Source organism: Trichomycterus rosablanca, chromosome 8 (assembly GCF_030014385.1).
Source record: "Trichomycterus rosablanca isolate fTriRos1 chromosome 8, fTriRos1.hap1, whole genome shotgun sequence".
Lineage (NCBI taxonomy): Eukaryota > Metazoa > Chordata > Actinopteri > Siluriformes > Trichomycteridae > Trichomycterus > Trichomycterus rosablanca.
Genome location: NC_085995.1, coordinates 30,574,090 through 30,587,476, shown reverse-complemented (window position 1 = coordinate 30,587,476; position 13,387 = coordinate 30,574,090). Strand labels below are relative to the sequence as shown.

The 13,387-nt window shown below is 40.2% G+C and overlaps 1 protein-coding gene across 1 annotated transcript in view; it reads right to left on the bottom strand.

The window, feature by feature from the left end:
- Nucleotides 1-4,297: 4,297 nt before the first annotated feature.
- hapln3 (hyaluronan and proteoglycan link protein 3) overlaps nucleotides 4,298-13,387 on the bottom strand; it is a 50,957-nt gene continuing 41,867 nt past the window's right edge. The window contains exon 6 of the mRNA XM_063000687.1: nucleotides 4,298-4,545. Coding sequence (XP_062856757.1) covers nucleotides 4,399-4,545 — 147 coding nt within the window. The 3' untranslated portion in view covers nucleotides 4,298-4,398. The remainder of the gene's footprint in view (nucleotides 4,546-13,387) is intronic.

Below are 13,387 nucleotides of genomic sequence, written 5' to 3'. Positions count from 1 at the left end.
TGGATCATCCTCAGCACTGCAGTGACAATGACATAGTGTTGGTGTGTTAGTGTGTTGTGTTGGTAGGAATGGATCAGACACAGCAGCGCTGCTGGAGTTTTTAAATACCGTGTCCACTCACTGTCCACTCTATTAGACACTCCTACCTAGTTGGTCCACCTTGTAGATGTGAAGTCAGTGACGATCGCTCATCTATTGCTGCTGTTTGAATTGGTCATCTTCTAGACCTGCATCAGTGGTCACAGGACGATGCCCACAGGGCGCTGTTGGCTGGATTTATTTTTGGTTGGTGGACTATTCTCAGTCCAGCAGTGACAGTGAGGTGTTTAAAAACTTTAGCAGCGCTGCTGTGTCTGATCCACTCATACCAGCACAACACACACTAACACACCACCACCATGTCAGTGTCACTGCAGGGCTGAGAATGATCACCACCCACATAATACCTACTCTGTGGTCAGTGGTGTAACTAGGAGCTCATGGGCCCCAGTGCAAAAAACAATTTGGGGCCCCCTCAACAAATTTGATTTGGGAGCAGGGGGTCAAGTGCACTGGGGCCCATGGGCCCATGATTCATTCTGATCAGCTATCAGCATATATATATATATATATATATACAGTGTATCACAAAAGTGAGTACACCCCTCACATTTCTGCAGATATTTAAGTATATCTTTTCATGGGACAACACTGACAAAATGACACTTTGACACAATGAAAAGTAGTCTGTGTGCAGCTTATATAACAGTGTAAATTTATTCTTCCCTCAAAATAACTCAATATACAGCCATTAATGTCTAAACCACCGGCAACAAAAGTGAGTACACCCCTTAATGAAAGTTCCTGAAGTGTCAATATTTTGTGTGGCCACCATTATTTCCCAGAACTGCCTTAACTCTCCTGGGCATGGAGTTTACCAGAGCTTCACAGGTTGCCACTGGAATGCTTTTCCACTCCTCCATGACGACATCACGGAGCTGGCGGATATTCGAGACTTTGCACTCCTCCACCTTCCGCTTGAGGATGCCCCAAAGATGTTCGATTGGGTTTAGGTCTGGAGACATGCTTGGCCAGTCCATCACCTTTACCCTCAGCCTCTTCAATAAAGCAGTGGTCGTCTTAGAGGTGTGTTTGGGGTCATTATCATGCTGGAACACTGCCCTGCGACCCAGTTTCCGGAGGGAGGGGATCATGCTCTGCTCAGTATTTCACAGTACATATTGGAGTTCATGTGTCCCTCAATGAAATGTAACTCCCCAACACCTGCTGCACTCATGCAGCCCCAGACCATGGCATTCCCACCACCATGCTTGACTGTAGGCATGACACACTTATCTTTGTACTCCTCACCTGATTGCCGCCACACATGCTTGAGACCATCTGAACCAAACAAATTAATCTTGGTCTCATCAGACCATAGGACATGGTTCCAGTAATCCATGTCCTTTGTTGACATGTCTTCAGCAAACTGTTTGCGGGCTTTCTTGTGTACAGACTTCAGAAGAGGCTTCCTTCTGGGGTGACAGCCATGCAGACCAATTTTATGTAGTGTGCGGCGTATGGTCTGAGCACTGACAGGCTGACCCCCCACCTTTTCAATCTCTGCAGCAATGCTGACAGCACTCCTGCGCCTATCTTTCAAAGACAGCAGTTGGATGTGACGCTGAGCACGTGCACTCAGCTTCTTTGGACGACCAACGCGAGGTCTGTTCTGAGTGGACCCTGCTCTTTTAAAACGCTGGATGATCTTGGCCACTGTGCTGCAGCTCAGTTTCAGGGTGTTGGCAATCTTCTTGTAGCCTTGGCCATCTTCATGTAGCGCAACAATTTGTCTTTTAAGATCCTCAGAGAGTTCTTTGCCATGAGGTGCCATGTTGGAACTTTCAGTGACCAGTATGAGAGAGTGTGAGAGCTGTACTACTAAATTGAACACACCTGCTCCCTATGCACACCTGAGACCTAGTAACACTAACAAATCACATGACATTTTGGAGGGAAAATGACAAGCAGTGCTCAATTTGGACATTTAGGGGTGTAGTCTCTTAGGGGTGTACTCACTTTTGTTGCCGGTGGTTTAGACATTAATGGCTGTATATTGAGTTATTTTGAGGGAAGAATAAATTTACACTGTTATATAAGCTGCACACAGACTACTTTTCATTGTGTCAAAGTGTCATTTTGTCAGTGTTGTCCCATGAAAAGATATACTTAAATATCTGCAGAAATGTGAGGGGTGTACTCACTTTTGTGATACACTGTATATATGCTGATAGCTGATCAGAATGAATCATGGGCCCATGGGCCCATGGGCCCCAGTGCACTTGACCCCCTGCTCCCCCTGTAGTTACGCCCCTGTATGTGGTGGTCCTGACCATTAAAAAACAGCATGAAAGGGGGCTAACAAAGCATTCAGAGAAGCAGATGGACTACAGTCAGTAAATGTACAACTACAAAGTGCTTCTGTATGGTAAGTGAAGCCGATAAAATGGACAATGTGTGTAGAAACAAGGAGGTGGTTTTAATGTTATGGCTGATCGGTGTACATAGACTCAATACTACAACAGACATACAATAGACTCAGCAAGGACCCCCCATTATCCTTAGGTGGAATGAATTGGATTTAAACAAACCATAAATACAGTGGGGCCAAAAAGTATTTAGTCAGCCACTGATTGTGCAAGTTCTCCTACTTAGAAAGATGAGAGAGGTCTGTAATTTTTATCATAGGTACACTTCAACTATGAGAGACAAAATGAGAAAAAAAAATACAGGAAATCACATTGTAGGATTTTTAAAGAATTTATTTGTAAATTATGGTGGAAAATAAGTATTTGGTCAATAACAAACAAGCAAGATTTCTGGCTCTCACAGACTTGTAACTTCTTCCTTAAGAAGCTCTTCTGTCCTCCACTCGTTACCTGTATTAATGGCACCTGTTTGACATTGTTATCTGTATAAAAGACACCTATCCACAGCCTCAAACAGTCAACCATGGCCAAGACCAAAGAGCTGTCGAAGGACACCAGGAAGAAAATTGTAGACCTGCACCAGGCTGGGAAGAGTGAATCTACAATAGGCAAGCAGGTTGGTGTGAATAAATCAACTGTGGGAGCAATTGTAAGAAAATGGAAGACATACAAGACCATTGATAATCTCCCTCGATCCCGTGGGGTCAAAATGATCATGAGAACAGTGAGCAAAATATCCCAGAACTACACGGAGGGACCTGATGAATGACCTGCAGAGAGCTGGGGCCAAAGTAACAAGGCTACCATCAGTAACACACTACGCCGAGAGGGACTCAAATCCTGCAGTGCCAGGCGTGTCCCCCTGCTTAAGCCAGTACATGTCCAGGCCCGTCTGAAGTTTGCCAGAGAGCTTATGGATGATCCAGAAGAGGATTGGGAGAATATCATGTGGTCAGATGAAACCAAAATGGAACTTTTTGGTAAAAACTCAACTCGTCGTGTTTGGAGGAAGAAGAATGCTGAGTTGCACACCATACCTACTGTGAAGCATGGGGGTGGAAACATCATGCTTTGGGGCTGTTTTTCTGCAAAGGGGACAGGACGACTGATCCGTGTTAAGGGAAGAATGAACGGGGCCATGTATCGTGAGATTTTAAGCCAAAACCTCCTTCCATCAGTGAGAGCATTGAAGATGGAACGTGGCTGAGTCTTCCAGCATGACAATGATCCCAAACACACCGCTCGGGCAACGAAGGAGTGGCTCCATGAAAAGCATTTCAAGGTCCTGGAGTGGCCTAGCCAGTCTCCAGACCTCAACCCCAGAGAAAATTTGTGGAGTCCGTGTTGCCCAGCGACAGCCCCAAAACATCACTGCTCTAGAGGAGATCTGCATGGAGGAATGGGCCAAAATACCAGCTAGTGTGTGCAAACCTGGTGAAGACTTACAGGAAACGTTTGACCTCTGTCATTGCCAACAAAGGTTATGTTACAAAGTATTGAGTTGAACTTTTGTTATTGACCAAATACTTATTTTCCACCATAATTTACAAATTAATTTTTTTTAAATCCTACAATGTGATTTCCTGGATTTTTTTTTCTCATTTTGTCTCTCATAGTTGAAGTGTACCTATGATGAAAATTACAGACCTCTCTCATCTTTCTAAGTAGGAGAACTTGCACAATCAGTGGCTGACTAAATACTTTTTGGCCCCACTGTATACAAAAATCATTTTAAACTAAAGTTATAACTAGTGAAAAGAAAAAAAAGAAATTGAGTTCTTTATTATTCAGTCCAGTCTGTAGACAGACAGGAATTCATTTTAATTAACAAAATAATTCAGCTGCACTGGTGCCTCACAGCAAGGAGGTCCTGGGTTCAATTCCCAGGTGGAGCGTCTGGATCCTTTCTGTGCAAATTTTGCATATTCCCTCAATGTCTGTGTGGGTTTCCTCTGGGTCCAAAAACAGTCAGGTTAAGTGAAGATACTACAATTACCATAGGGGTGTGTGTGTGTGTGTAACCTGGTGACCTGTCCAGGGTGTTTCCTGCCTTTTTCCTGCCCAGACTCTGGCGACACTAAATAGAAAAAAGTAATAGTAAACAGACAATAACATATTGAATGAATGATTAATATATGGCCACAGTGCAGAAAGTTATTATATACTCTAATCATAGACACAGTGAGTTACTACAAGTAAGCAGACTACAACCAGCAGACACAATGGCCAATTTGTGTCTGCTAGAGGCACTGCCAATTGTGCACGCTAGATGGAGCCCAGCCGACCGGTAGCAGAGCTGAGATTCGAACCGGGAGTATTATTACATTATTACATTATTTTAACCCTTACTGGATCGGGGCCTCGTCGTGGAGAAAAGGCTTGTGTGGCCTAATGACCTCCAGGGCTATGTCATCGAGAGCTGTGAGCTCTCAGTAGCGTCTCTAAAGATAAACAGGTCTGAAGTTAAGATCCAGACAAATATGATTCATGAAGCATTTATATAAGCAGAAATAGTAGGGATTTATCCCTGGAGTCGGGCCTTTGGGTAGTGTCCAATGGCTAGCGCCTGGTGGCCAGGCAGACCACATAACCTGGCAGAGATCAGCCTGAAACGGCAACGTAGGTGGATCGTGTGGACCCACCACCCACAAGATCCAGATTAATGATGATGACAGGTAAAACTCAAATTTACTTTTACCTTTTACAGTATCTGACTTATTTTAAATAAACAATTTCAAGCATTTCAGATTTAGTCTGTATAGTACTGAATTTCTGTTTTGTTAGTATTGGACCCCAGATTTTATTTTTATATGGAAACTTCCTTCAGACTGAAAAAAACAGCAGATCAGCACTTTTGCACAGGCTTGAAATTTGTCACCTAAAAGAGATGCTGCTGTAAACAGTCTCTCCTGATTCAGCAAAGGTATTTCTTCACTTTTACCCTCATGAATGGAAATTTCTGTCAAAAACAGGCATGATTCACATTTAAGCAAACAGCTTTAGACTGGAAGAGTTAGTCTAGGTCTTTAAAACATTTTAGGAGTATGTTAATTCATTTATTAGGATTTTAAGGTCATGTTTTACACTTTGGTTACATTCATGACAGGACAGGATTTGTTTTTTCAGTTCAAGTTCAGTGTCAAACACCATTACGGCCAATTCACCAACTTACATGTCTTTAGATTGTGGGGAAAAAACTGAGCTCTCTAAGGAGCCTTTAGTACACTACATAGCCAAAACTATGTGGACACCTGATCATGAGCTTGTTGGATATTCCATTCCAAAACCACTGCCATAATAAAGAGTCTACCCCCACCTTCCTTACGGCTATAACAACCTCCAATTTCTGTCTCCATCTCAGAATTTGCAGCAATTTATTTATAAGAGAATAAAAGAGAATGAGAAGTCCTGGCTCACAACTGACATTCTAATTTATCCCAAAGGTGTTTAGTAGGGTTGAGGCCTTGACTTTGTGCAGGTCTCTTGAGTTCCACCACACCACACATTTAACAACGTGATATGCTGAACAACCCGCTTCTACTCTGTGATGTAAATTTAGGTTTAATACTATGTACAGACCATACCAGGACTGTGCTCTGTCTATGTAGAAGTTTGCTTTAAATAGTGTGAATTTAAATTTGTTGCATTATCTCAACTTTACACAAAGCTAACCACAATTAAGTATAAAACCTGGAGTGCTTGTTTTAAGAAAAAAATGAATAATTGTATACAAATTACACATTTTAATGCAAGATGCATAATAATGCTCTTTGATAATTAATAAATACATGTTATTAACTGCATGGCACACTCAGACAGACAAACAGTAATAAGCTAAAGGGAACATTTGGATATACAGTGTATCACAAAAGTGAGTACACCCCTCACATTTCTGCAGATATTGAAGTATATCTTTTCATGGGACAACACTGACAAAATGACACTTTGACACAATGAAAAGTAGTCTGTGTGCAGCTTATATAACAGTGTAAATTTATTCTTCCCTCAAAATAACTCAATATACAGCCATTAATGTCTAAACCACTGGCAACAAAAGTGAGTACACCCCCAAGAGACTACACCCCTAAATGTCCAAATTGAGCACTGCTTGTCATTTTCCCTCCAAAATGTCATGTGATTTGTTAGTGTTACTAGGTCTCAGGTGTGCATAGGGAGCAGGTGTGTTCAATTTAGTAGTACAGCTCTCACACTCTCTCATACTGGTCACTGAAAGTTCCAACATGGCACCTCATGGCAAAGAACTCTCTGAGGATCTTAAAAGACGAATTGTTGCGCTACATGAAGATGGCCAAGGCTACAAGAAGATTGCCAACACCCTGAAACTGAGCTGCAGCACAGTGGCCAAGATCATCCAGCATTTTAAAAGAGCAGGGTCCACTCAGAACAGACCTCGCGTTGGTCGTCCAAAGAAGCTGAGTGCACGTGCTCAGCGTCACATCCAACTGCTGTCTTTGAAAGATAGGCGCAGGAGTGCTGTCAGCATTGCTGCAGAGATTGAAAAGGTGGGGGGTCAGCCTGTCAGTGCTCAGACCATACGCCGCACACTACATCAAATTGGTCTGCATGGCTGTCACCCCAGAAGGAAGCCTCTTCTGAAGTCTCTACACAAGAAAGCCCGCAAACAGTTTGCTAAAGACATGTCAACAAAGGACATGGATTACTGGAACCATGTCCTATGGTCTGATGAGACCAAGATTAATTTGTTTGGTTCAGATGGTCTCAAGCATGTGTGGTGGCAATCAGGTGAGGAGTACAAAGATAAGTGTGTCATGCCTACAGTCAAGCATGGTGGTGGGAATGCCATGGTCTGGGGCTGCATGAGTGCAGCAGGTGTTGGGGAGTTACATTTCATTGAGGGACACATGAACTCCAATATGTACTGTGAAATACTGAAGCAGAGCATGATCCCCTCCCTCCGGAAACTGGGTCGCAGGGCAGTGTTCCAGCATGATAATGACCCCAAACACACCTCTAAGACGACCACTGCTTTATTGAAGAGGCTGAGGGTAAAGGTGATGGACTGGCCAAGCATGTCTCCAGACCTAAACCCAATAGAACATCTTTGGGGCATCCTCAAGCGGAAGGTGGAGGAGTGCAAAGTCTCGAATATCCGCCAGCTCCGTGATGTCGTCATGGAGGAGTGGAAAAGCATTCCAGTGGCAACCTGTGAAGCTCTGGTAAACTCCATGCCCAGGAGAGTTAAGGCAGTTCTGGGAAATAATGGTGGCCACACAAAATATTGACACTTCAGGAACTTTCACTAAGGGGTGTACTCACTTTTGTTGCCGGTGGTTTAGACATTAATGGCTGTATATTGAGTTATTTTGAGGGAAGAATACATTTACACTGTTATATAAGCTGCACACAGACTACTTTTCATTGTGTCAAAGTGTCATTTTGTCAGTGTTGTCCCATGAAAAGATATACTTAAATATCTGCAGAAATGTGAGGGGTGTACTCACTTTTGTGATACACTGTAAATAGTATTTATGAAACAGTCTGGCTAATGCTGAGCCACTTTTTGTCTGTAACTTTTGACGACTCCTAAGGGTCCTTCACCTGATCCCTATTAACTTTCACCCATAACCAACAAGTACAATAATGAATTACACCCAGGCAGTAAAAATTAGGGGGTTCATGTTTTACCTGGTCATAGTGTAGGCCTAATTACCTTTTCTGACCCTGTCTCTATATGTACAAGTCAAGGCACTATTCTGTACTGGCTATTTACGGCGTAAAAACATCCACAAGAGGCGTCACACATTATTACACATTATGTTTTTCTCACTTTTTTACCTGCTAACATTGCAGCACTGTTGTATTACATAAAGCTACACTCAACTCAATATATATTTCCTCTAAAACTTTCCAGACTTCAGTAAAAGGTTCATTTACTAATGAGTCATTTAAAGAAGCATTACCATGTTTAATGTGGTACAACAGTAGGTTCTTTTCACTGCCCTTTACTACCAACCAAACTGACCGTTAGTCACTACTGTCTTAGACCTGTCAACAGTCAATCAATAGTAGACAAAAACAAAAACAAGACAGGACAGGACAACACCAAATTATATAATAATACACACTTTTATATACTTGTTTTATTGTTTTAACATTTCTGTTTTATCCTGTACTTCAAATATTTCTCTACATTTGAAATCATAAAAACAATAACATATTGTCCAGTGCACGTTTTATTATATAGATTGAAAAAAGCATTTTTAGGTAATGTCACTAGAGTCTGAACAGTTTTACTAAACCGTTATCACTTTCTAAATTTGTACATTTTGGAACCGCGACACTCATGCAGAGGTTTTGGATGCAAGAGCAGGTTTATTCGGAACATCCAACAAACAATAAAAAAAAATACAATCCAAATACTCATGGTCAGTATACAGGCAAAGGTTGATCAATCTGTGAACAGGCCATGATGAACAAGGCAAGAATGCAAGAATAGTTAAAGACACAAAGCTGGGGTTGAAACCAAGGATAACAGGCTTACATGAATGCTCAGTACAGGCTTTGGTCGGTGCTGAATCCTCGCACTGGTCAGTGAAAACAAACAGGCTACACAGAGTACACACACAGAACAAGAAATAGGTGCAACACATTCGCGCAGTCAAGGGGAATTGAAGTTGGGTTTACAAATGAAAATGGGTGGAAAACACAAAAAACAGGGCTGAGACCAGTGCGAGGTACAAACATGTTTACTTAACTAACTGCAGAATTACAGCATATACAGTCCAGTAGAATGTTAAAGGAGATGATAATTATTGCAATATTTAGTTAAAACGGCTACTTTTCAGTAAATTGGGGATGCAAGTTGGATCATGTGGCAGACACACACACACACACACACACACACTCATTCACCTATAGGGCAATTCAGTGTCTCCAATTAACCTGACTGCATGTTTTTGGACTGTGGGAGGAAACCGGAGCTCCCGGAGGAAACCCATGCAGACACGGGGAGAACATGCAAACTCCGCACAGAAAGTACCCAGAACGCCCCGCCTGGGGATCGAACTCAGGAACCTCTTGCTGTGAGGTGACAGTGCTACCCACCGAGCCACCTATAATATATAACATTATATATATAAAAAATATAGAAAATATAGAGTATTTGCATGGCTATATTTATATACAGTATAAACACTGGGTTTAAATAGTACAAAACAGTGTAACTGGTATTACAGTAGCAAAAAACAGTTATTGCAAAAATAGTATTATTTTATTTACAGAATGTAAAGTGATCTGTGCAATTTGCTAATAAAATAGAGCAAACTTTAACCATATTGCTTCAAAAAGCTTATTATTGGAAGTTTTTAAGTTGTAATCACTAACAACAGCTTTGCAACAAAGTACTTACTTATGTTGCAATACTTTTTTTTGTCAATTGTTAAAAATATTCACATTATTGTTTATAATACATACAGTACATTTTGCTCATAGTTATACAGTAGGTGTTGTGTTTTTATTTGAAGTGGACTTATGCACTAAAATCTTATTAATTAACAAAAACAAAATTGGTTAAATAAATGTCCCACCCGCTCCTGCTGTATTTCAGCAACACCGACAGGAAAATGAGCAGGAAAAACACCTGACTCAGAGAGACAGAGCTGTTAGATATTTCCTCTATGAAGTCAGAATGAGTGAAGTGAAGGAAAAAGTAAAACTTTATAGTCGGCAAACATGATGAGAAAAATCATACAGCAGTAATATAAGAAATTCGACACTGCACATCTACTCAATCCACTGTGCCCAAATGTACAGTACGAACCAAAAGTCTTATAAAAACAAATTTGTCTCAAATTTGATGCAATATTTTCATTACAATTTTGAAACATTGTTTTTCATTTCATCAGCATAACAATTTGAGTAAAATGTTCAGTAAAAAGTAAAATTCCGTGGTATTTGTCACTACTGAAAAGCAGGAATGCACATTTATGCAATTCACCATGTCAATTTCTTTTTACAAAAGTTAAGATTTCATTGAGTCTTAGCTGAGAAGGCTTTAGGTGGATTTGATCGACTCATGAGAAGCTTTTTTAAGTTAATACATTTGCAGCCATTGTTCACCTGTTATAAATTTGGCCATACTAAATACTAAGAAATTTATCTATTCTGTCAATTTGTTGTGGTAATTATGAATTGTAATGAATTGTAACGTATTATCATGGGCTACTATCTATCTATCTATCTATCTATCTATCTATCTATCTATCTATCTATCTATCTATCTATCTATCTATCTATCTATCTATCTATCTATCTATCTATCTATCTATCTATCTATCTATCTATCATGCAAACTTATCAAAGATGATGACTGAACCTGGGACACTGAAGCTGTGTGACACTCTTAATATTTGCTATGCCACTTTACTATTTGCCACTTAACATAATTGAATAGCAAAATGTTATAACTAACAACTACTCTCTGGTCTATGTCATTATGTTTTTACTGGATGGAAACATGTAGTTATGGTTTGGAATGTGTGCTGTTTGACTCTGCCTGAACAGATATTTTATTCCCAGAAGGGACTGAGTTTAAGACAACAGTGGTAGTTGTTCACTTACCATATATGACCTTTTACCGTACTGTACCAACACACTGGTTTGTGCATTACATCAAGTGTTTTAGAGAGAAGTTCCTGGTGTTGTTATTGTACTGGGTCTGCTAGAAGCTGGATGGCAGAGCATATGAGCTAAACTGGAATTTATAAGTGGAGATTAACTGGCTAGTTTCTCTGTTGATGTCATTCATGTACTGAACTGGCATTGTGGGTGCTGTGAAGTGACATAGTTCCTGAGGTTACTGTGTTTCCTACCACCTTCCACGTTCCAAATGCATGCAGAAGGTCGAATGGCTACTCTGAATTTACAATTATGGCACATGGCAAATGTATTTATCGAAAGGGACAGTATGCAATCCAAGCAGTTAATGGTTAAGGGCCTTGCTCAAGGACCCAACAGTGGTGTTTGAAACAGCAACCTTCCAAATCCTAGTCCAGCACTAAGCTACAGGTTTGCCACTCTATAGCTAGGTATTGGGTGCATGGCAGGAATATGCATCGTATAGGTTGCTAATCTATCACAGGATTAACCGTATTCCTGCCTTGCACCCAGCATTTTCAGGTGATACCCTAAAATCCTTATCACCTTTTAACTTACTAGCTCTAGCCCTGTGTATGCTAGATGCATGCTAGATGCATTTTAGAGCTAATTTGTAAAAACATTTCATTTCAACATTTCACATGTAAACATTTCATCTTTTCCATTTCTAAACTCTGTGTTTCCCCGATATTTAACACCACTTCATCAAGTACTATGCGTCAGAGCAGGAAAAATGCAAAACTGTGAACAACTAGATTACCTAGGTTACCAAGATACACAATAGAAAACACTGATGTCGAATACAAATATGGGGTCTTTAGGTGGACAAAATTAATAAGGGGTATTTGAGTTCTGAGTCACGATTGTTGGGTTAGAGTGAGAAATTCCTGTACTGTAACTGGAGGACTAATATTTAGTTGAGAAACCTTCTCATTTATGTTTTATGTGGCAATTTACTCATTTATTGCATTTTCTCATTCTGATTATACACCACAAAGCACAAACCTAAAAAAAAAGAGAAAAAAAAAAGAAAAAAATTATATATATACAGTATATATACTGTATATATACATAAACAGTGCTTGTAGGGGTTAAAAGTTTTTGCTGGTTTATATTGCAGCACAGCGTGGTGGCTCGGTGGGTAGAACGGTCACCTCACATCAAGAAGGTCCTTGGTTTGATTCCCAGGTGAAGTGGTCCCAGTCCTTTCTGTGTGGAGTTTATGTTCTTCCCATGTTCGTGTAGGTTTACATATGGTTGCTTATATTGTCTAGAAATCACCTTTTGTAAAAGGTGATTAGGTGACAAGGTGGAATAAATATAATGAATTAATATAATTTATAACCCACCTTCGACATGGTGGCTTGGTGGGTAGCACTGTCGCCTCACAGCAAAAAGGTCCTGAAATTGATTCCCCAGTGATACTGTCTGGGTCCTTTCTGTGTGGAGTTTGCATGTTCTCCCTGTGGGTTTCCTCCATGAGCTTCGGTTTCCACCCACAGTCCAAAAACATGCAGTCAGGTAAATTGGAGATACCAAATACCCCCTAGGGATGTGTTGGACTGGTTAATTGTTTTTGTTAATTGATCATTAAAGTTTTTTGAAGGAAAATAAGAAATTGCCTGCTTAGCTGCTGGATCAACCAGTTAAAGAAATTTAGTAAATAATGTGATTTATTTATACTAGACACACTTATACTTGATTATTACAAGCCCTGTTTAATATTAATTTTTTTAAATATTTAAATAGAACCCATGTACAGGCTTAAATGTTTTTACAAGTTTCACATATATCAAAAAAAAAAAAAAAATCAAGAAAAGATGAGAAACAAAGTATACGTTTAAAAAATCACAGTTTTTAAGGTTTTGGGACTCTAGTGACTCAGGCATGCTACAAGTTTGTAGTGGCACATAAAACACAATTGAAAAGGTTTCTCAGCTAAATATTAGTCCTTCACTAACATTACAGGAATTTCTCACTCTAACCCAACAATCGTGACTCAGAGCTCAAATACCGCTTTCTAACTTTCTCCACCTAAAGGTTCCAGATTTGAAGGCTACATCAATGTTCTCTATTATGTAACCTGGTAATCACAACAGTAGTATATCTTCCCAGAATTACCAGACCTACCAAAATCCTTGTCACAGTCAAACATCTTTAGAGCTGCAGGCTCTTGGTTGCCTTTTAAAGGTCAGTATTAGAAATAAGACAAATATCAAAATGATTATTAATGGGAAAGTTGCAGGGTGGATAACTACTGCTAACCATGAGGTACATAAAAA